The following is a 24,470-nucleotide window of genomic DNA, read 5'->3' as shown; positions in this document are numbered from 1 at the left end:
AACCTTGCCTCCAGTCGTACTCTAATTTCATGTTCATTAGTGTCTTGCAATCTGGGTTCTCTTGCTGACCGTAAACTGAGAGCTCAGACCTGCCGTCTGGCGGGCTTTTCTCTGTTTCTGAATAAATCTGTATTCGGTTTCAAGACGCCGATACTGGAGACGGTATTTAATTGCTTTTCCATTCATTATTCATATCGACGGAGCTTACGCTTGTAAACTTATTGCACCCTCTCCAGAACTTTAATTAAGTTGTGGCTGGTGAAGGTGTGCAATAAAAGAGCATTAAGAGCTTAAAATGACTCAAGACTGGAATAAAATGAATAATACATGTGTTATTTTGTTAATCAGTCTTTATATGAGGTCTCCATTCCACCTTAAATACTGCAGCAGTGACATTGTAGTGCCTCATGCAAATCTATACCATGCATGCCTCTGATAAGTATTGAAAGCTTTATATCATCAACACCAAACTCTGTGCGGAACATGGAAACTAATCTGCCTGTTCTGGACATGTTTTATGTCACCAAAACCACACTTATGAATAGTTTGAATACTATGAATAGATGGCTACACTCATTCACAGTGGGGGTTGTAGCACAAACTAATTTTTGAGTCAGAACTAGAACACATCAATTGCATGCATCACCCTTAAAGACACAGTAACGAAAGTGTGAAAGTTGTGGAACATTTAAAATGTGGTGTTAAACTATAAAGACTTTGAACTTTAACATAGTCACGTGGTGGTGTTTAATATGTTAACACTTCTGTTTTGAAAAACAGTCTCCAAATTCAGTCTTAAACAGGCAGATTCAGGCAGCCAGGTTTTCTGACGTCATAAACGTATAGACCCAATCCTGTCCACTTGTGGGGAAAGTCCAGTGATGGGGACACTGCATATCTACACTTTATTTATTCATAGGCAACGGTGTAAAGTTAAATCTACTCTGTTTTAAAGGTTCTTTTTTTTGGTAATAACGTGTAAATACGCAATTATCCATGAACAGAGATGAGGTTTTACGAGTTCAACTGACGACCTTAGGGGAGGATTTAAGGTGGAACGAACTATTTATTGGAATTGGAGAATCTGCCCAAAAGAGGCGGCGTTAAGACCCGGGGGACACCGCCTGGTCGTTTAGGGCGAATGGCACCTGTAGCATTCAAAGGGAAGCGGGGAGAGTGTGTTATCCTCCGCGCGGCGCCTCCACTCTGTCTTCAGCTCCAGTTCCCAGCGAAAACCGCTCTGTTTCCACTCGGGGGAGAAACACACGACGAGAGGAAGACTCCTTTATCCCGAGGACGGGAGAAGTGTTGGAGTGTCGCCGCAGGTAGGAGAGAGAGAGAGAGAGAAAGAGAGAGAGAGAGAGAGAGAAAGAAAGAAAGAAAGAAGCGCTGGAGATTTACAATGTTACTCGCACTTCACGGGCTCGCCGTTTCAAAACTGCGACTTAACTCCTGCTTTTCTCCACTTTCTTGCCTCCAACCTTCACTTAAACGGCGCTCAGCTCTCCTCTGAAGGTTGGCCATTGAGCACTTCGTCTTCTTCTCCTAGTTATCATTTCACTTCACGTCCCCATTTCCCTCAAAAACCAGCTTGTGTCGGTTCGGCGGACGTTGCCTCTTTTGGTTAAAATCGATTCCAACCCGAAAGCTGTGAAAAGCTGAGGAGAGCTTCCTTGTCACATTTATTTAAACGAGTTTCCTGTTCGAGTTGTGTGTGAGTGACCTGCTGTAGAGGAAGTACACCATACAAATCCCTCCGTCGATTAGAGCGAATACTTAGAACATATCAACAAGAAAAGGAGGTACAATTACATTTCAAAACTCAGGAGACAAACCCGCTCTAATATCAGTTGTGTTTCACTGTGTTTCCTCTGCACTCTTGTTTGTGTGTGTAAGAGTGCTGAGTGCGAGCTGTGGGTGGCTTGAGGAGGTACACCATCAGTGTCCTTAAAGTCTCCAAGAGGCCAGTCTTCTTCAGTAATGTGAGGTTTTGGTTATTTGCTGGTAACTTGTAGGACGTCTACCATATTGTCACTAAACAGCAGGACACTAAAAGAGCGAGTCTTCAGTGATGGTGTGAGGGTGAATGAAGGGAATGTTCAGTGATGGTGTGAGGGTGAATTAAGGGAATGTTCAGTGATGGTGTGAGGGTGAATGAAGGGTGTTCTCAGTGATGGTGTGAGGGTGAATGAAGGGTGTTCTCAGTGATGGTGTGAGGGTGAATGAAGGGAATGTTCCCAGTGATGGTGTGAGGGTGAATGAAGGGTGTTCTCAGTGATGGTGTGAGGGTGAATGAAGGGTGCTCTCAGTGATGGTGTGAGGGTGAATGAAGGGTGCTCTCAGTGATGGTGTGAGGGTGAATGAAGGGTGTTCTCAGTGATGGTGTGAGGGTGAATGAAGGGTGTTCTCAGTGATGGTGTGAGGGTGAATGAAGGGAATGTTCAGTGATGGTGTGAGGGTGAATGAAGGGAGTTTTCAGTGATGGTGTGAGGGTGAATGAAGGGAATGTTCAGTGATGGTGTGAGGGTGAATGAAGGGAATGTTCAGTGATGGTGTGAGGGTGAATGAAGGGTGTTCTCAGTGATGGTGTGAGGGTGAATGAAGGGTGTTCTCAGTGATGGTGTGAGGGTGAATGAAGGGAATGTTCCCAGTGATGGTGTGAGGGTGAATGAAGGGAATGTTCCCAGTGATGGTGTGAGGGTGAATGAAGGGAATGTTCCCAGTGATGGTGTGAGGGTGAATGAAGGGAGTTTTCAGTGATGGTGTGAGGGTGAATGAAGGGAATGTTCAGTGATGGTGTGAGGGTGAATGAAGGGAATGTTCAGTGATGGTGTGAGGGTGAATGAAGGGAATGTTCAGTGATGGTGTGAGGGTGAATGAAGGGAATGTTCAGTGATGGTGTGAGGGTGAATGAAGGGTGTTCTCAGTGATGGTGTGAGGGTGAATGAAGGGAATGTTCAGTGATGGTGTGAGGGTGAATGAAGGGTGTTTTCAGTGATGGTGTGAGGGTGAATGAAGGGAATGTTCAGTGATGGTGTGAGGGTGAATGAAGGGTGTTCCCAGTGATGGTGTGAGGGTGAATGAAGGGAGTCTTCAGTGATGGTGTGAGGATGAATGAAGGGAATGTTCAGTGAGGGTGAATGAAGGGAATGTTCAGTGATGGTGTGAGGGTGAATGAAGGGTGTTTTCAGTGATGGTGTGAGGGTGAATGAAGGGTGTTCTCAGTGATGGTGTGAGGGTGAATGAAGGGAATGTTCCCAGTGATGGTGTGAGGGTGAATGAAGGGTGCTCTCAGTGATGGTGTGAGGGTGAATGAAGGGTGCTCTCAGTGATGGTGTGAGGGTGAATGAAGGGTGTTCTCAGTGAGGGTGAATGAAGGGAATGTTCAGTGATGGTGTGAGGGTGAATGAAGGGAGTTTTCAGTGATGGTGTGAGGGTGAATGAAGGGAATGTTCAGTGATGGTGTGAGGGTGAATTAAGGGAATGTTCAGTGATGGTGTGAGGGTGAATGAAGGGAATGTTCAGTGATGGTGTGAGGGTGAATGAAGGGAATGTTCAGTGATGGTGTGAGGGTGAATTAAGGGAATGTTCAGTGATGGTGTGAGGATGAATGAAGGGAATGTTCAGTGAGGGTGAATGAAGGGAATGTTCAGTGATGGTGTGAGGGTGAATGAAGGGTGTTTTCAGTGATGGTGTGAGGGTGAATGAAGGGTGTTCTCAGTGATGGTGTGAGGGTGAATGAAGGGAATGTTCCCAGTGATGGTGTGAGGGTGAATGAAGGGTGCTCTCAGTGATGGTGTGAGGGTGAATGAAGGGTGCTCTCAGTGATGGTGTGAGGGTGAATGAAGGGTGTTCTCAGTGAGGGTGAATGAAGGGAATGTTCAGTGATGGTGTGAGGGTGAATGAAGGGAGTTTTCAGTGATGGTGTGAGGGTGAATGAAGGGAATGTTCAGTGATGGTGTGAGGGTGAATTAAGGGAATGTTCAGTGATGGTGTGAGGGTGAATGAAGGGTGTTCTCAGTGATGGTGTGAGGGTGAATGAAGGGAATGTTCCCAGTGATGGTGTGAGGGTGAATGAAGGGTGTTCTCAGTGATGGTGTGAGGGTGAATGAAGGGTGCTCTCAGTGATGGTGTGAGGGTGAATGAAGGGAATGTTCAGTGATGGTGTGAGGGTGAATGAAGGGAATGTTCAGTGATGGTGTGAGGGTGAATGAAGGGAATGTTCAGTGATGGTGTGAGGGTGAATTAAGGGAATGTTCAGTGATGGTGTGAGGGTGAATGAAGGGTGTTCTCAGTGATGGTGTGAGGGTGAATGAAGGGAATGTTCCCAGTGATGGTGTGAGGGTGAATGAAGGGTGTTCTCAGTGATGGTGTGAGGGTGAATGAAGGGTGTTCTCAGTGATGGTGTGAGGGTGAATGAAGGGTGTTCTCAGTGATGGTGTGAGGGTGAATGAAGGGTGCTCTCAGTGATGGTGTGAGGGTGAATGAAGGGTGCTCTCAGTGATGGTGTGAGGGTGAATGAAGGGTGTTCTCAGTGATGGTGTGAGGGTGAATGAAGGGTGTTCTCAGTGATGGTGTGAGGGTGAATGAAGGGAGTTTTCAGTGATGGTGTGAGGGTGAATGAAGGGAATGTTCAGTGATGGTGTGAGGGTGAATGAAGGGAATGTTCAGTGATGGTGTGAGGGTGAATGAAGGGTGTTCTCAGTGATGGTGTGAGGGTGAATGAAGGGTGTTCTCAGTGATGGTGTGAGGGTGAATGAAGGGAATGTTCCCAGTGATGGTGTGAGGGTGAATGAAGGGAATGTTCCCAGTGATGGTGTGAGGGTGAATGAAGGGAATGTTCCCAGTGATGGTGTGAGGGTGAATGAAGGGAGTTTTCAGTGATGGTGTGAGGGTGAATGAAGGGAATGTTCAGTGATGGTGTGAGGGTGAATGAAGGGAATGTTCAGTGATGGTGTGAGGGTGAATGAAGGGAATGTTCAGTGATGGTGTGAGGGTGAATGAAGGGAATGTTCAGTGATGGTGTGAGGGTGAATGAAGGGAATGTTCAGTGATGGTGTGAGGGTGAATGAAGGGAATGTTCAGTGATGGTGTGAGGGTGAATGAAGGGAATGTTCAGTGATGGTGTGAGGGTGAATGAAGGGTGTTCTCAGTGATGGTGTGAGGGTGAATGAAGGGAATGTTCAGTGATGGTGTGAGGGTGAATGAAGGGTGTTTTCAGTGATGGTGTGAGGGTGAATGAAGGGAATGTTCAGTGATGGTGTGAGGGTGAATGAAGGGTGTTCCCAGTGATGGTGTGAGGGTGAATGAAGGGAGTCTTCAGTGATGGTGTGAGGATGAATGAAGGGAATGTTCAGTGAGGGTGAATGAAGGGAATGTTCAGTGATGGTGTGAGGGTGAATGAAGGGTGTTTTCAGTGATGGTGTGAGGGTGAATGAAGGGTGTTCTCAGTGATGGTGTGAGGGTGAATGAAGGGAATGTTCCCAGTGATGGTGTGAGGGTGAATGAAGGGTGCTCTCAGTGATGGTGTGAGGGTGAATGAAGGGTGCTCTCAGTGATGGTGTGAGGGTGAATGAAGGGTGTTCTCAGTGAGGGTGAATGAAGGGAATGTTCAGTGATGGTGTGAGGGTGAATGAAGGGAGTTTTCAGTGATGGTGTGAGGGTGAATGAAGGGAATGTTCAGTGATGGTGTGAGGGTGAATTAAGGGAATGTTCAGTGATGGTGTGAGGGTGAATGAAGGGTGTTCTCAGTGATGGTGTGAGGGTGAATGAAGGGAATGTTCCCAGTGATGGTGTGAGGGTGAATGAAGGGTGTTCTCAGTGATGGTGTGAGGGTGAATGAAGGGTGCTCTCAGTGATGGTGTGAGGGTGAATGAAGGGTGCTCTCAGTGATGGTGTGAGGGTGAATGAAGGGTGTTCTCAGTGATGGTGTGAGGGTGAATGAAGGGTGTTCTCAGTGATGGTGTGAGGGTGAATGAAGGGAATGTTCAGTGATGGTGTGAGGGTGAATGAAGGGAATGTTCAGTGATGGTGTGAGGGTGAATGAAGGGAGTTTTCAGTGATGGTGTGAGGGTGAATGAAGGGAATGTTCAGTGATGGTGTGAGGGTGAATGAAGGGAATGTTCAGTGATGGTGTGAGGGTGAATGAAGGGAATGTTCAGTGATGGTGTGAGGGTGAATGAAGGGAATGTTCAGTGATGGTGTGAGGGTGAATGAAGGGAATGTACAGTGATGGTGTGAGGGTGAATGAAGGGAATGTACAGTGATGTGTGAGGGTGAATGAAGGGTGTTCTCAGTGATGGTGTGAGGGTGAATGAAGGGTGTTCTCAGTGATGGTGTGAGGGTGAATGAAGGGAATGTTCAGTGATGGTGTGAGGGTGAATGAAGGGTGTTCTCAGTGATGGTGTGAGGGTGAATGAAGGGAATGTTCCCAGTGATGGTGTGAGGGTGAATGAAGGGAATGTTCCCAGTGATGGTGTGAGGGTGAATGAAGGGAATGTTCCCAGTGATGGTGTGAGGGTGAATGAAGGGAATGTTCCCAGTGATGGTGTGAGGGTGAATGAAGGGAATGTTCAGTGATGGTGTGAGGGTGAATGAAGGGAATGTTCAGTGATGGTGTGAGGGTGAATGAAGGGAATGTTCAGTGATGGTGTGAGGGTGAATGAAGGGTGTTCTCAGTGATGGTGTGAGGGTGAATGAAGGGTGTTCTCAGTGATGGTGTGAGGGTGAATGAAGGGTGCTCTCAGTGATGGTGTGAGGGTGAATGAAGGGAATGTTCAGTGATGCCTTTAAGGTGAACAAAGGGAGACTTCAATGATGTCTTCAGCCTGAAACAAGGGAGTCTTCAGTGGTGTCTTCAAGGTGAACAAAGGGAGTTTTCAGTGATGGTTTATGGGTGAATGAAGGGGATCATGGGTGATGTCTAAAGGGTGAGATAATAGCCTTCCTTTATTCAGCTTTAAGAAATTATGGAAGTTTTCTGTAATGTGTTAGTCATTAGAAGACTTCGTTGTTAGGAGTGGATGATAATGTCAAGTGATGTCAGTGTCAGGAGATGTTGGAGTTTTATCTTTTTAGGAGTATGGCGTGATAAACCTGTCTTAAAATTGCCATAGAAAAAAAACATGAAGTGTTGATGTCAGTGAACTTGAAGTCATTGGAAAACGCATTGAAGACTTGTAAGTACGGGATGTACAATAATATCAGAGGATATCAATATCGGAAATACATTTTTAGAATTGGGCAGGTGTTCAGACCGCAAACCAGTGTAGTGACATATTAGATGTATTTTAAAAGAGCACAGTAATGCCAGGGGAGGGGCACGGTGATGATCCTAGTAATGATGTCACTGCCACTGAGCTCCATTGTCACTTGTGAGCTTGGTTTGGTTCTCACCACGTGTCGTTGTCTGTGAGGTGTGTTCTGTCTCTCTGTGGGTTTCCTCTGAGTGACCCAGTTTCCTCCCGGAGTCAAAAAAACACATGGTGGTAGGTGAATTTGCTTTGTGAAATTGTCCACAGGTGTGTGTGTGTGTGTGTGTGTGTTGCCCTGTGATGGAGTGGTGCCCTATCCAGTGGAAGTGTCTCTGCTCTGTACTTAATGATTCTGTGTAGGCTCTGGACCCACCACAACGCTGATCAGGATGCAGTTTGCAGATTATGAATGAGTGTGTAAATGTATTACATTTATAAATAATCAGATTTCATCGTAGTATTTTAGAAGTAAATGTTTCTGTGTTTGTTCCCACCGGGTGACTGTCTGTGAGGAGTGTGGTGTGTTCTCCCTGTGTCTGTGTGGGTTTCCTCCCACAGTCCAAAAACGTTGGTAGGTGGATTGGCAACTCAGAAGTGTCCGTAGGTGTGAGTGTGTGAGTGTGTGTGTGTGTCTGTGTTTCCCTGTGAAAGACTGGTGCCCCCTCCAGGGTGTATTCCCGCCTTGCGCCCAATGATTCCAGGTAGGCTCTGGACCCACCGCGACCCTGAACTGGATAAGGGTTACAGATAATGAATGAATGAATGTTAGTTTTACTAACCATTTTTTCAAACCTATTTTATATTAACTATGTTCTTTATATTCAGTATTTTTAAGTTAAACTCTGTCAGGTTTTTTTTTTTGTCGTCACTGGGAATGGTAAGAATGGAATGTGCCTCACTCCACCTTTTATTGTTCTGTTATGCGTCAAAGCACTCTGTGAAGGTGAACCGGTTTTGTGGCCTAAGAATCTGACAGTTATTAAGCTTTAATCTGGTCCCAGTCTAATGTGTTTGTTCAGTCTAATCCTGCTCTGATCTGTAGTTCTTAATAACACAAACTCTAATTAAACCAGTCCAAACCTACTAGAACTATCAGTGGTTTAAGTTCTTGGAAGTCTGTGAAGCTTGGCTCTTGGTAGTTTCTGCTTGTCTCATGATGGTTCTCTAGCAGCCTTGCGGCTTTCTAAATTGACACTTTCTGCTGCGCAGTCCAGTGGAAGAGCCTGACGCCTCTGGTATGTGTTAATGCAAAGTGTGTGGCATTGCTCATTACACACAGTAGGAGGGCCTCTGGCTGAGTGCTGACTTTAGCCACCTGTTTGCCACGTAGGTCCTAGAGGGTGGTGACCCTATCGGGTGCGGCACGTTTGTTGTCAGGTGAATTAGCGCCTGTGCAACATGTGGAGCTGACACGTTGCTCTCATTTGATACTGGTTACTTGTCCTTCCTCACGTTTACGTAGACAAGCGCAGCTGGTATCTCCACAGCAATTCAGTTCATCATTTTATGGAACTACCATTTGCTAAGATTATAACTGATTGGTGATGTGTTTTGTATTTTTTTTAACAGCTGTTGGAACCTGAAGACCGCGTGTAAGGATGCGTCTGAGGCGCCGCATTTCCCCTCTGAAGCTTGTCGTCCTGGGCGGCACACTCTTCTTATTGGTGTTGGTGGTGCTGCAGAGGGACGTGGGTAATGGAGCGCAGGACCCCTGGCTGCAGGACCTGTCCAACAGGAAGGAGCGAATGCTGGAGATGGTCAGAGGGGCAGTGAACAATCTTGGATTCCAGATCGGAGCTCCGCAGCCCCCGCCAGTGGAGCAGCAGCCTACTATCGATCAAAAGTGTCCGCCGGGATTCTACTCGCAGGTAGAGCTCAAGCCCTGGATTGAGAGACCCATAGAGGATGCTAATAGCCAAGGAGCTGAAGGCAGAGCGTTCCAGAAAGACAATCTCAGTCCAGCTGAAGAGAAAGAGAAAGAGGAGGGCATGACCCGGCACTGTTTCAACCAGTTTGCCAGTGACCGGATATCCCTTCATCGCAGTCTCGGAGACGACACCCGTCCACCTGAGTAAGAATGATTTTAATTTGGTCAGTGACATGATCTGTCAAGGATTTCTTAAAGCAGCCTTCAGGGGCCGCCACACCGTCCACGTTATTGCTCTGTATCTGTTCTTAAACCAATAACAAACTCTTAATACCTGTTACAGGTGTCCTGGGAGCTAGATTAGAGTAAAAATAATGTAGATCCTGTAGTAGGCCCTCAGGACTAGATTGAGAAACGCTTCTTTAGTCCACAGTAATTATAGTCATTATCTTTACAGGGGCTGATGAAAGGCCTGAAACCCTGTGTAATTATTAATAAAATTAAAAATATGACTCTTCTCTTGAGGGTGTGTTCCTACCTTAGACCCAGTCATTCTTTGGTAGGCAGCTGACACATGGGTCCATTGATGAAAGACATAATTAACACATGAAATAATTACTTTGCTGTAACCACCGAGGGAGAGCAACTTTTTGTGAATCCCATATTGTCTAACCCTTCTTTACAAATGGTTTAACCCTTGTTGCAACGTATTGTTTTAAAATATACCCTCAAACACTGAGATGAACAGCACCCTGTTGATTTAAAAACGGGAGCTGTACGAGCTAGGCAAATATTTACAGACCTTTATTCACTTTATTTACACTTTTGATGGAAAGACCTGCTTCTCAGGCCTTCGCAACTGTTTGGCAGGGACGGAGGGACGGAGTGTTTCTCGACACGTTGTTGGGTAATCGATACGTAGGGTTTATTGAGACTTGAGGGTTGGCTTTCCGGATCATGGAGATTAAGCCATGTAAATTGTGTCATTAATGTCGTAGTTGGAGCCAGCTCTGTAACAGGCGAATGAATGAATGAATGAAAGCCATTTGTGCCTGTTGGCGTGCTCTCGTGCCAAACTGGCAGCACTGGCCTTAGCCGCATGCTTTCAGACTTTGTCTGAAAAGTCAGACTGACTTAAAGCAATAGTAGTAGCCCATACTCCTTTATTATTGTCTGTGATGAATCAGCATTAAAGGGATAGTAAAGGTTAGTTTCTGAAGAGTGCTTAAGTATGTTTTTAATTATAAATGCTAATTATTTATTATTATTATTTTTTCAGGTACTACTTTATGATTATTAGAACCAGGCCGAGAGTATGTTTCATTTTGTGAAAGCAATGATTAACTAATTTTTAGTTTCAGTGTGACTGCACAGTGTGTAGAGTTTGCTCGTATTCCACTTATTTAAAGTTAGCCATTTGCCAAGGACGTGACTGAGCAGACAGATACCATGGCGTTTATTGCTATCTGAGATATCTCTAGCTCTAGCTGATGATTGCTAGACCCAGAAACTGTGAAAGTAATTCTTTGAAAAACAGTTCCTCACAGTCGCGTTAGGGAAACCTCACGTCGAAAATGTTGTCTCCATCAACATCAAGCAATTTAACAGGTTCTCTGAAGTCTCTCAGTGGTCTCCCGTCAGTGAGTGTGGATCTACGATCTATGATCTATAAAATACACACAGTCCCCGTCTCTATCTCCACTCACCGTCCACTGCTTGCAGCTTTAACGCTCCACTCTACAAACCGACCTGATTTAGTTCTTAGGTTTATGAGGTCTTTCTGAATCCACCGTTTGTCTTTGTAATGCTTGTTTCTAAGCTCAGATGCACAGCCATGGCACCGACTGCTTATTTCATGCGTGTAAACAACATCACACGCGCGTGGTAACAATGTCAAGCACTGGATTTTCAAAGTGGGGTCTACAGCGTTTCACATAATGTATCAAACCTCAGAGCGGTATCTTTTTAAGAAGGCACACTATAGGAAAGGATATCTTTTTTTAAAACACGATTTAGGTCTGGGTTAACCAGACGTCGTATGTAGGACAGCGAGGAACAGGAGCCTTCTCTCTGCTTGGTTATTGACCGTGAGATATTTAGCTAGATAAGCATTTGTTGAGACGTCAGAACACACCATAACAGAACAGACACTTGACACACAATCCTCCATTTTGTTTTTACCTTTTTAGAAGAAGCACAAAACAAACGTGTGCGTGTGCGTGTGTGTGTCTTGTTTTTAACAAGAGAAAAAAACAAGTCTTGGGGATTTCACTGAAACAATGTGAAGGTGTACTCCTTCAGTGCCAAATTTGTTACAAGACTGGATCAAAAGCATACAGCATTTTCTAGTGATACTTGCCCATTAATCTCCATTTAAAAACAAACATCTGCACATGTTAAATATCATACACTGTTCTGGAATGTAAATCTCTCAGTTTTACGTGTTCCAGATTACGTTTAACCTCTAGACCCCTGTGTTTGTTTGTGTGTGTGTGTATGTGCCAGGTGTGTAGAGCGCAGGTTCCGGAGGTGCCCTCCTCTCCCCACAACCAGCGTGATCATAGTGTTCCACAACGAGGCCTGGTCCACTCTGCTGCGCACCGTCTACAGCGTCCTACACACGTCTCCTGCAATTTTGCTGAAGGAAATCATATTAGTGGATGACGCAAGTGCAGCAAGTGGGTGCAGCTTTATCAACCGTCCAGATAAGACTTTAACTATGAGTTTATTGAGGCAACTCTGCCCTAAAAGCAAACAAAGCCACTGCGTGAACACTTGTGTAGTGCTGTGCGATTATATCATCTACAACATTGGGTGCTACACTCTACTATATTTAGGCTTTCTTCAGATTGTTTCAGTGTTTATACGGAAACATGAATAGGTTTTAAAAAGTGGGAACTGATTTACTTGGAAGGCACTGACAGAGAATATAACTATGCAGGTAAAATGCAGACAATTAAGCACAGTATCCCAGGGCTGACTGCCGTTTTTCGCTTCTGGAGTAAAATAACTATCTGTTATCCTTTGTAAAATATCACTAACATCAAAACACCTGACAGATGCTGGTTTTAAATTGAGTTCGCGTGATATCTGCGCGATAAGGCTGCCGGCAGATATTTAAACAATGTCTTCTGATATCCCTATTACTCAGATACCTTTGTGATGTCTTTAAATTTATCACCACCGTTTGTACAATGTGTCTTCTGTCCCCGTGATAAAGGCACAGACAATACATTAAACATTTCTCCGAAATCACAGCTTCATATAAGTAGTTTATGAATGAAAAACATATGCATATGTGTGTTTAGTGAGTACACGAAAAGAGATGTTTGTCAGTAAACACAGCAGTTGTGGGAAGGAAGAAGGCCTCCACACCACAGGAAGCTTTATTTCTCTCTCTCAGTGGGTGCATGTGAAGTGACGGACGTTCCAAAGTGTTTACGTTATTTATTTATTTATTAAACTTAATTGTTAAGTTTGTTATTTAAAAGCCACAGTTTAATTTATTGGAATCATCATCTGGCTCAATGATGCTGTGTCTGGTTCGGCACTCACTTGAACGCCTTGTGAGCAGCACATTTGCTTGTGATACAGTTAAGACACAATCGGAGGTAAGTGTGAGGTTGGGGTTACACCACAAAATGTATTTGCTTACACACATGGGTTCCTCTGCATGTGTTTACATATATTCCAGCTGGAGCCTTTGACTCCTCTAAAGAAGGCACAATCCCTGTTTATTTTAAAAGTATATTTAAAGAGTAATTAAAATTTAAAATGTACAGAAGTGTAAGTCTCTGTGTAGCAGGGGTTAACTTATTTCCACTTTGTTGGGGGGAAGAAAACGCCATGTGACGAGGGGGCGTCCAAATCTTTGAATGTGTGTACTTCACAGCCGTGTGTAAACAAGCTCTGTAGTGGCTTGTGCAGCTGGTGGTGTTTTAACTCACTGTATTTGTGCTTGTGTGCTCTGCTGCAGGTCATTTGCACTCTCAGCTGGACGATTATGTGAAGAGACTGAAGATTGTTAAGGTTGTGCGGCAGGCGGAGAGGAAAGGGCTGATCACAGCCCGGCTGCTGGGTGCCAGTCACGCTCAGGGAGAGGTCCTCACCTTCCTAGATGCCCACTGTATGTAGCCCGATGCACTTCATTCTCAACCACTGCTGTTTACTTCATACCTACTCCAAAAAAGAAAATAGAAAATACAAGTGTTCTGTTCTGATCTGGTAGATAAGGGGTATACTTCTCTCTGTGTCTGTGTGGGTTTCCTCCGGGTGACTGTATGTGAGGAGTGTGGTGTGTTCTCCCTGTGTCTGTGTGGGTTTCCTCCGGGTGACTGTCTGTGAGGAGTGTGGTGTGTTCTCTCTGTGTCTGCATGGGTTTTCTCTGGGTGACTGTCTGTGAGGAGTGTGGTGTGTTCTCCCAGTGTCTGCGTGGGTTTCCTCCAGGTGACTGTCTGTGACTCAAAAGTGTCAGTAGGTATGAGTGTGTGTCTGTGTTGCCCTGTGAAGGACTGGCGCCCCCTCCAGGGTGTATTCTCGCCTTGCTCCCAATGATTCCAGGCAGGCTCTGGACCCACTGCGACCCTGAACTGGATAAGGGTTCCAGATAATGAATGAATGAATTAATTAATTACGTTTTGTTACATTTGGAAGGGAGGAGTCGGTGTCAGTGCGGGCAAAGCAGGTGCATACCCTGGAACATAAATAATTTATTTCTAATTTCACTAATAAGTTACAGAGCTTCAGGACAGGGCTAAAGATAATGGCTATAATTACTGTGGATTAAAGCAGTTTTTCTCAATCCAGGCTTTAGGGCCTGGCTTAAGAATGTTTGACATTATTTGCATTAATCAGGTCCATCACATGTCACCTTATTTTAAAATACATTTTTAATGGTTATAAAATCTACAAAACATGTCACCAGGGTTACTGAGTTTGCCTTTAGCTGTATAAGCTAGGGCCCATCTGATATGACAGTTTTGTAGCTGATATTATACTCATGATTAGGGGCTGAAAGATCAGGAAAACAGTGAGAGATTGAGTCAGTTCTCGGTGGCTGTTTTCCGTACGTGTCATTTAAAAGCAAAAACTCACAGCCTTAATTAATACCATTTATTATTATTATTATAGCCTGGGTGGAGTTGTCCAGAATCTTTGTGGCTATCTCTCCTTCATATTTTCCATTAGTTCTTGTTATAAAATGCTTGTTAAATGGATTGTGGTATTGTTGTGTTACCATGGTGGTGTTTTGTTTCCAGATTTACCAGCGTAACCTGTATTACGTCATATGACTACATGACTGTATTTGTTGATAAAACCATAATTGTTTATATTTTAATACGTAACTCTGGTCATATCAACAGTTACTGTATTCAGTAAAAGCCAGGTTTAGATTGAAATATTGTGGATAAAAATTGTAGATAATACACTAGTTCTCTCTGCACATGATATTTCAGGCCTTTGTTAACATGCCTTTATCTGTCTAAATAACTTCTGAAACCATCTCGTTTGTTTGTTCATGGTTTTTTTTCCTAATGCTTTTTTTCAAGCTAGATAACTAGCATTTTTTTAAAAACGCTCTTCCGCCTGACACACCTTTCATGAACCAGAATAACTGCTTTCCTTTTCCATCTGTCTTATCACCACTGACGATACAAAACTTGGGACAAAAGGATAGAACAGGGCAACAAGGAGGTTTCTGAGGGAGAATGTTGCTGTGGGATTGTTTTCTTTCCTTCAACACTTGATTGATGATGATGTAAGCCATTGGCAGCCATTGTTAGCCAAAGTGTCAGCTTCACCCCGAACCAAAACAAGCTATTTTTCTTCATTCTATTGATGTGAAACCTTAGTTCCTCCCTCAGTCCAATTGCTTATTCCCACAAACAAACAACAACGGTAGTTAAAGTGGAAACTGCAAAATGAAACTATTATTTTTAACAGTTTGACATGCCTCCTGTTACACTCCCATCATTGACACAAAGGCCCGAGTACATGTTAAAAACCTGCAGAGCCAGTAATCACAGATCAAACAGTGAATTTGTGTCTACCGTTCCCTGAAATAACATGACTTTACTTGCCGTTTTTAAATCTAAGGTGAGTGCTTCCACGGCTGGCTGGAGCCCCTTCTTGTCCGGATAGTGGAAGAGCCGACGGCTGTCGTGAGCCCTGATATCACCACGATAGACCTAAACACCTTCCAGTTTAACAAACCTGTGTCCACTGCCCGCGCCCACAACCGGGGCAACTTCGACTGGAGCCTTACATTTGGCTGGGAGGCCATTCCAGACTACGCTCAGGCAAAGCGTAAAGATGAAACCTACCCTGTGAAGTGAGTTTCACAAATGCAAATGCACACAGATATGTGTCATGCACAGTCATTTACCGTTGTAAATATGTGTCATGACCAGAGATGTGCAAAGGTTTTTTAAGGTAAGGGGTGGTCCTGTTTTCAGAAGTGTGTTTATATATAAAGTATGCATTTCTTAAATGACATTTTTTACTTTTGAACCAATTTTTTGAAACCAACACACATTTCTACGATGTCATTTTAGGGCCATTGTTAAAAACAAACAAACAAAAGATTGAGAAGTGCGTGCAATGATTTTGGAGGAAGTCAAAATATGAGAATTCCCAAAATTTTGAGATAAAAATAATAATTATTTCGAGAGTAAAATTGTAATTGGTTTTTAAATTCTAGTCATAATATTTCAGTTCATTGGATTCGTGCCCTTCATTCCCTCCCTGTGGATTACATTAGATGTGTTAACGGCTGCAGTGGGATTTTCTTATTTGATTAAATTTTTTTAAATCAGGAAAATTGGATATCCTCTGTATTATTGGCTGTTCTGTTCTTTTTAATGTTTATAACTTCCTTCTTTTGACCAGTCAAGTTTGTTTTTGTGATTCTACATCAGTACATGTGTAATTCAATAATAGACTCCAGTCCTTTTTGGATATTTGATAGCTGCAGCTTTCAGCAACAGGCAGGTTTTCCTGCACAAACGTGCGAGTGTGATTGGGTGTCCTGACCATTGATAACCAGGGTGAAACAAGTATGCAGAGCAACAGGTGAAGTACAGTTTGTAATTGCAGAACTTTAACCGCTTCCTGTATGGTCAGTGGAGCTGGGAGAAAGTGTAGTATTTTTAGAAACAAGGATAATATGCTAATGAGACCTTGTATATTAAGCCAGCCAAGATAAAACTGCCTTGGGTGTGCATCAGTGATCACTCCAAAACAGCTTATTAGATAATCTTAATTTTCAACTGACAGCAATTTAAAACATAGGTGTCAAAGCCCTAGAATCAGGAACAGTACGATATATTGTTTAATTACGTTTTAATTGACTGATTAGAATATTCTGCAATATCATAAATGCAGTTTGTAGCAAGTATAGTTAGCATTAGCGAAACGCTACACACTCACGCTCGCCATCCTGGCTCTTCTACACACATTTCTGAGAGTTTGAGCTGTAAAAAATAAATTAGGTTTGATTAATGAATTAATTTTTAAAGTACCATTCCCATTTTTTGGTCAAAGGTGGTTCCTAATCACTTGCCGGTTCCACATGACGGCTAGGACTTTTATAATTACTCACAATGCAGATTAGAACAATCACCACATCCCCTGTGGGTAAAAGCAAGCATCTCTGTAGTCAAAGATGGATCTGGACCATATTTAATACAAGAGCAAATGGAATGTATCTGCACACAGTATCTGTAGCTTTTGTATCTGTTACAAAAACTGAACACAGGTGGGTTATTTTACACTAGCTCAGTGCGTTGTACGTGAATGAATGACAGGCATTCAGCACCTATGAAACAAGCCACAGTTCTCCCCCGCCAGCCTGGACTTCTCTCATGTCCAAAATGTTCTTTAGATAATAGAAGTGCTGACCACTGCAAAAATGGCAGCAGCTGCCAACCAAAGTGTTCTGTGCAGAAGCAGACACTGTGCTGCCTGTTGTAGGCAGTTTCGGCTCATATTTGATAGCATATAATACACTGATAACAGACTGTGGGAAGCTGTTTTACTGCCTGAAAACCTCTATAAACCAAAGTGTGTGTGTAGGTTGGAAAGACTGGATTTCATATGCTGGGGGTGCATTTGAGGGAATCTGGCCAAAGTATGTCCAGATAAAAGTATGTTAATAGAAAGTATAAACAGCTGGGGTGTGTTGTTTTCCTGAGATGTAGCTGAGTGTTGGTGTGGACTAGTTTAAAGGCTCAAGTGCTTCAATAAAAATGGCCTATTTCAGTATGGTTGATGGGAATGAAGGGAATTTGTTTTGAGAAGGTGTTTGCCCCACATTGTACAGACCTCAGTTGCTAATTTAGATATGTTACATATTTCTAAACTGTCTAATCATCCTGGTAAAAAGCATCTCTATATCTAACTTGATCTGTGGTGCACTGTACTTAACAGGATTATTGTTTGCACCTTCTTAGCTGTTCTTCTCCTCTTTTTTGTTTTAGAACTCCGACTTTTGCTGGGGGACTCTTCTCTATTTCCAAAGCCTACTTTGAGGAAATTGGAACCTATGACGATCAGATGGAGATCTGGGGTGGAGAGAACGTGGAGATGTCCTTCAGGGTTTGTTTGTTTTGTTGTCCCCCCCCCTTTTTTCTCCCTGATGTATTGACATTTATTCATTCTCAGCTGCTCTAGACAGAGTATGTATTCTGCTTCTAAAATATAAAACGATGTGCTCAGGTGTGGCAGTGTGGTGGACAGTTGGAGATCATTCCATGCTCCGTGGTTGGACACGTCTTCCGCACTAAAAGTCCACACACCTTTCCCAAAGGAACAGAGGTCATCACTCGCAACCAGGTCCGTTTGGCCGAGGTGTGGATGGACGACTACAAACTCGTCTACTACCGCCGCAATCAGCATGCAGCCAAAATGGCCAAAGAGGTGAATTTCTTACTGATGTTTTTTACTTTTTCACTGGATCATATTCCATCATACAGTTGCCTTGAACTTTGTCAAACCTTTAAGGAAGAATGTTTGAGACAAAATTTGAGGGGGGGGGGGGGGGGGGGGGGTATAAACAATAGTAGTGGCTCGTATAGGGTGACCATATTTTAAAAAAAACCTTAAAAACAGGACACTTGGAGATGGGGCGCCGATGTTGCAGATAGGACAGAGCCAATAAAAATTGCACACACAGAAGTGGTCAGATAATTGGTTGCATGTAAGGTGTGTATATGTTTGACCAGTTGTGGTTTATGAGGTGGGAACTCAATTACCAAAGTAATTGTGATGACTGAAGGAAGCAAATGTCAACATGAATTAGGGCTGGACAATAAATCAATATCAATAATTCAAGTTCAAAGAGTTTGTCATTTGCACAGTAAGGAACAGGTTCCGTGTACAATGAAATTCTTTCTTTGCTCCTCACCAAGAATGCCAAATGGAAGAGAAAATACAACGAATAACTAGATAATTAATAAAGTGCAAAGTTCACTGGGATATATACATAGGTGAACGGTAAAGTGAATGAGTGCTACAATCAAAAACATCTATAAGTAGAAAAAAAATCACAATATAAAATGTCTCAATAACTGTGATATGATATGACTTTTATACACCTTTTCAATACTTCAATGTACAGTGATACTTGGTTTTTCGTGGGGGATGCGTTCCAAGACCCACCCGCAAAAAACGAATTTCCGCGAAGTAGAGGAAAGATGATTTTTTTAAATGTATTTAACGAGTATTTGGAGTTTTAAAACCCTCCCTGTGCTGTTAACAACCCACTCTTTGCATTAAACAGTCATTCTATAATGTTTTTCAGCTGGAACTACATGTGATTTCCTACCAGTTTCTTTAATAGAGTCATTCCTGAGCTGTGATTTAGCGTCAGTAAATTTCACTCGGATGTGGACATGAACAATACATGTACTGTACGTAAGAAATACTTGTAAATGATATTATCACCTACAGGCCTAGTCTAATACATGTAAATAATAAAAAAGCCCCCTTGAAAAAAACCCGCAAATTAGCGAGGGATTAATGATTTACAGCATCTGTCACTGACTGATGTTCATTATGGGGTGCTGTCATCAGTTCAATGCACTGAACTGTAAAGTTAGTTTAAAAATATTAAAACTGACAAAGCCAAGAAGTTTTGTTTGATGACGTCATGGTGCTTTCAGTTCTTGGCAGTTTTTCTGTGGCTTTCGTATTGTTCATATCGATATCCGAATTATATCATGTTGACCGAAATTGTGAAGTATATTGTGATATTCATTTTGACCATATCGTCCAGCTCTCACATACATTTCAGAAATCGTGGACAGACATTTTTATTAGGTCCAGTTATAAAAGGATGTATACTACAGTTAGGCTAGAACTTTTCATAGATAAAAGTATACACAGATAAACCAGAACATTAAGTCCACCTCCTTGCTTCTACGCTTACTGTCGGTTCTCTCAGCTCCAGTATCCACTGGAGCACTTTGGACTTCTATAATTACAGACTGTAATCCATAATCTTTAATAGTCAGTACCCCCAGAGGACCACACTGTTCCTTGTGGGACAGTGGCATACTCAGAACTACAGTAACACAGATGTGTTAGTGTGTGTTGTGCTGGTATTAGTGGATCAGACACAGCAGTGCTGCTGGAGTTTTCAAAGCCCTCGGTGTCACCTGCTGGAAATAAAGTACGCAAAGCATCAAATGGACAATACCATGTAATTGCACAAATACAAAGTGATTCGGGATGGTCAGTGAAACCAAATACATTTTGGGTGTTTGATTACGTTTCCTTAAAAATTTTAAATACTTTGTTCCATGAAAAATAATTTGAGCACATAATAACGAACGTTTTTGTTTCACCTTTCTTTTTTTTCCTCATGCAGAACAACTATGGTGACATATCTAGCCGACTGAGGCTTAAGGAAACTTTACACTGCAAGAACTTTTCCTGGTATTTGGAAAACATATACCCAGAAGTCTTTGTTCCTGATCTTGCACCTGCTAAATATGGCGCAGTAAGTGCTCACATTTCATCATAGAGGTGTTCCTTAATCCTTTTCCTGGGGCCCACTGTTCTGTTTCAGGTACTCTCTCTCTCTCAGCTCAACTGATCCAGCTCATGAAATGCTTGATAACCAGAGGATAAGCTGGATCAGGTGAGTTGAGGAAAGGGAATTGTGAAATCTGTAGAGCAGGTGGTTCCCCAGAAGCAGGATTAAGAAACGGTGCATAATGCCCATAGAACTGTTCAGAGATATTAAAGCTACATCTGAGGACACTGTTCTTATGCCTCCACAGCTGAAAAACCTAGGCTCCCATAGTTGTCTGGATGTGGGAGAGAATAACAACGGTGGAAAACCAGTCATAATGTATGCATGCCACAATATGGGTGGAAACCAGGTATGGCATTTAACTATCATAATATAATATAGAAGTTAGTGGAAGATATTACATTTTTTTCACTCGTATGAGTGTAAACACTTGGTCAAAACTTGTGATTAAATCTCCAGGCAAATCATTTGACAAATATACTGCAATATTTACCTATAGCTCATTCCAAACTTTTGACTGAGAAGTGTAAGTCTTGGGTCTTTTGGTCAGAACTCGGTCTGTTCTGTGTTTGGAAATCCCTGCGCTCAGTGAGGCATGAATATTTCTCTTTTCAGTATTTTGAATACTCATCACACAAGGAGCTGAGGCATAACATAGGAAAGCAGCTGTGTCTGCATGCCAGTCCTTACCCACAGCACGTGAGGATAGAGCTGTGCCAGCTGAAGGGGCGCGGCACCGCAGTGGCTCCTGAACAGGAGTGGATCCTTACCGAGGTACGTCTGAGTGAACTAACTTTCAGCCTGGAGCTGCTTTCACATCCTATTAGCGGAGCTATTTTGAGTTTAACTGGTTTCAGAACTCAGGGGTCAGGGGGTCAGTGAAACACGTAGTGAAGATGTCTGCTAAGAGCAAGGTTTAAATTCCAGGTTTGAAAACAGGGTAGAGTTCGCTTTTTATTCCTTCTCTTTGCTCATGGCGTGGGGTATTACTGCAGGTTGGAAAACCTCCAACAGGGAGTGGCATAACTCCATGTGGGGCTCTGGTTTCGAGAGTTAAAACTCTTTATATAGGGCTCTCGGCTGATCCAATCAGCTCACAGATGCATTTTGACACTGATGCCATTCCTAAATTATGCCTGGAGCCAAACAATTTTTGAAAAATGAACAAAAAGGCAAAGGTAAAAGACTTGTTTAATATTGAAATGAACTACATATCCCACAAAGCATTGCTAATGGTTTCAGCCTGTCACTTTCACCCCATTGCGCCAGACATCCCTTTCAGTCAGCTGACGGCAACGACTTTCTGGTGCCAGACCACGCAGTTTAAGACGTAGTAACATCGCCATCTCTGATTGGAGGGACTGGCTTTTAAGCACTATTACATACATGCATCGTAGTCATGTAGACTGCTTCTACAAACATTTGTTAAAGAGTGGGTCACTCTCAGGAGAGCAGTTAATTCAAGAGTGGTACCGTAATTGGATGCCCCCTGTGCAACAATTCCAGTCGTGAAATTCCCTTGTTACTAAATATTCCACAGTCAACTGTCAGTGGAATTATAACAAAGAGGAAGCAGTTGGAAACAACGCCGCATGGTCAGCGAATGCTGAGGCACATGGTGTGCAGAGTTTGCCAACTTTCTGCAGAGTCAGTTGCTACAGGCCTTCAAGCTGTAAGTGGTCTTCAGATTAGCTCAAAAGCAATGTGTAGAGAGCTTCATGGAATGGGTTTCTATGGTCGAGCGGCTGCTTCCAAGCTTTACATCACCAAGCGCAACTCAGTGGTGTAAAGCATGTCGCCACTGGACTCTAGAGCATTGGAGACGTGTTCTCTGGAGTGACGAACCACGCTTCTCCTTCTGGCAATCCTATTTACTAGTTTGTTTTTGGCTGTTGCCAGGAGAACGGTCCTTTTCTGACTGCATTGTACCAAGTGTAAGTTGGTTTCAGGGAAAGGAACTCTTAATGCTTCAGCATACCAAGAGATTTTGGACAATTTTATGCTCCCAACTTTGTGGGAGCGGTTTGGTGAAGGCTCCTTCCTGTTCCAACATGACTGTGCACCAGTGCACAAAGCAAGGTCCATAAACGCATGGATGAGCGAGTTTGATGTGGAAGTACTTGACTGACCTGCACAGAGTCCTAACCTCAACCTCACAGAACACCTTAGGTATGAATTAGAGCAGAGACTTCAAGCCCCGCCTCATCCAACACCAGTGTCTGACCTCAGAAATGCACTTCTGGAAAAACCGGTAAAAAAAAAAAACCCATAAACACATTCCTGAACCTTGTGGAAGACCTTCCCTGAAGAGTTGACGCTGTTATAGCTGACACCATATTAACCCCCTATAGATTAAGAATGGGACGTCACTCACACGCACGTGTGCGGAGGCAGATGAGCGAATGCTTAATGATAAAAAACACATTTTATCTTTATTTCTACATCCTACTGACCTTCTCATCTATTATGTTTTCTTTAGGAGCAGCTGATAAAGAACCCTTCCTCTAATAAGTGCCTCCACCTGAAGGATAACCAGATAATCATGAGTCCCTGTGATTCAGCAGATCCTCAACAACACTGGGTGTTCAGTTGACCTTTCTTTTTCAGTCCACTTGAAGACAAAGGATAGACCCCAGAGAAAGAACTGATATAACTCAAGCTTACGTGCTTAATTACATATTGGAGCTCACTCGTTGTTTGAGTGACCTGACACTGTTTGGGTAGTTTATATCCACGCAGTGGAACAACCAAAGAGCCGTGGACTATGAATGTGAGACTCAGGGATAAGAAGGCAACGGCACAGTCTCTACAGTTGAACAGAGCATGGGAAGGACCCACCTGGCAGCAGTATTGTTTACATGAATTTGCTGTATCGTCTTTCGTGTTGCGCAGACTACTACTTTTTAAGATACTGATAATTTTTATTTATATTTTTAAAAGACTGATAAGAATATATTTTAGTTAAACTACTGTAGACAAGGCCAGTGGCCTTTACTTTGCCAAGAAGACGCTGTAGATATCATGTCGGGTAACAATCGAGTTACGTTCCGTACAGAATGGATTGTGTCTTGATGCAAAATGGTGTCTCGCCACAAGCCAAGGTTATAGTATCTCTGTTTTTTTTTCACGTTCTGGTGGATGGTCCATAATCTGGTTTGGAGAAATGAGATTTTATGTTCAATTAAAGTGGAATTCCACCATTTTGTTTTTATTTTCCTTCTAAAATTTGACATAATTTAATAGTTAAGGTGTAAACAGTGTCTTGTGGAATATTTTATGAAATGCTTCATTCTAGTGAAATGCAATTTAATTTTTTTAAAGTGGTAATAGGAACCAAGAGTTGCAATTACAGTCGTTTATTTATTATCCTATACCTAGCTTCAGGGTTTTTTTTTTTTTTTTTTTTTTTTTTTTTTTTTTTTATAAATAAACAGTTGTATATTTAGGCCAAAGCCTAGAAAGTCTCCGAAGTCAGACAGCAAGATTGTGACCAAAGGTAATAGCTGTGTGGTAGCTTTTAAATAAATTCTGAGCAAGGTTCTTTAGAAACGTTTTATATTTAACCACTGAATTCATTTACAGTTAATTAACAGTTTAATAATGAACAATATGTAAAGCCAAAGAATGATGTCAGTCCCCTGTTCCTTATCTCCTCTCCTATTGGACAGTTTTGCTTGGACGGCTTAAATTGTCCAGACCACTTGTAAAATAAGTTCAAATAGAATTAGTCATTTTGTCCTTGGTGTATTTAATGATTCCTTAGGACTTCTCTTGCCTCCCAATAATAACTGGTGGTTCAGTGTTTCTTTACTGGAGAAAAAATCAAATGGTCATTTTTTTTGTAGTTTTAATAATTGGCAATGATTTATGAACTTTTTTTTAATTATTATTCATGGCCCATAATAATTCCTAAATATGTGAGATTTGTAAGGCGTTTGGTTTAAACAGGGTTTTAATAAAATAATGAAAGGGAGTGGTCACTGTTGAGGACTTCTTCACCAAGTTAAAGGTTGCAGGGTTTTGTTTGAATGTAAAGGCTGTTGTAATTCTGCTCATAAAGAATTTGTGGTTTAAGGCAACACTTCGCTGAGAGTTTTATTTACTCTTTTATTATTATGATTATATATTGTTGTGAGGTATGGTTTACGCAACATAATAATAATATGCAAATGAGACCTTGTGTGTTTAAAATATGCTAATGTTTCCTTGCTTTAAAATGTCCTATGACATTTAGAATTGAAATGTTTCTTTCATTTTCAGAGGCAACACACAGGGACAGGAGCGTACTGCACAGAGGATTGAAATTCAATTATTT

General features: G+C 42.6%; 1 protein-coding gene across 1 annotated transcript; it reads left to right on the top strand.

Annotated features, from left to right (window-relative positions):
• Positions 1-1,149: 1,149 nt before the first annotated feature.
• On the top strand, positions 1,150-23,561 carry galnt6 (UDP-N-acetyl-alpha-D-galactosamine:polypeptide N-acetylgalactosaminyltransferase 6 (GalNAc-T6)). The gene is made up of 11 exons (XM_066673050.1): positions 1,150-1,325; positions 8,823-9,324; positions 11,626-11,798; positions 13,097-13,246; positions 15,217-15,451; positions 17,598-17,715; positions 17,836-18,036; positions 19,988-20,119; positions 20,403-20,504; positions 20,771-20,929; positions 22,635-23,561. Exons 2-11 carry the CDS (start codon positions 8,852-8,854, stop codon positions 22,746-22,748), a joined length of 1,857 nt encoding a protein of 618 aa, XP_066529147.1. The 5' UTR covers positions 1,150-1,325; positions 8,823-8,851; the 3' UTR covers positions 22,749-23,561.
• Positions 23,562-24,470: the final 909 nt, after the last annotated feature.

Source organism: Hoplias malabaricus, chromosome 5, assembly GCF_029633855.1.
Source record: "Hoplias malabaricus isolate fHopMal1 chromosome 5, fHopMal1.hap1, whole genome shotgun sequence".
NCBI lineage: Eukaryota > Metazoa > Chordata > Actinopteri > Characiformes > Erythrinidae > Hoplias > Hoplias malabaricus.
This window is presented reverse-complemented; position numbering and strand designations above follow the sequence as displayed.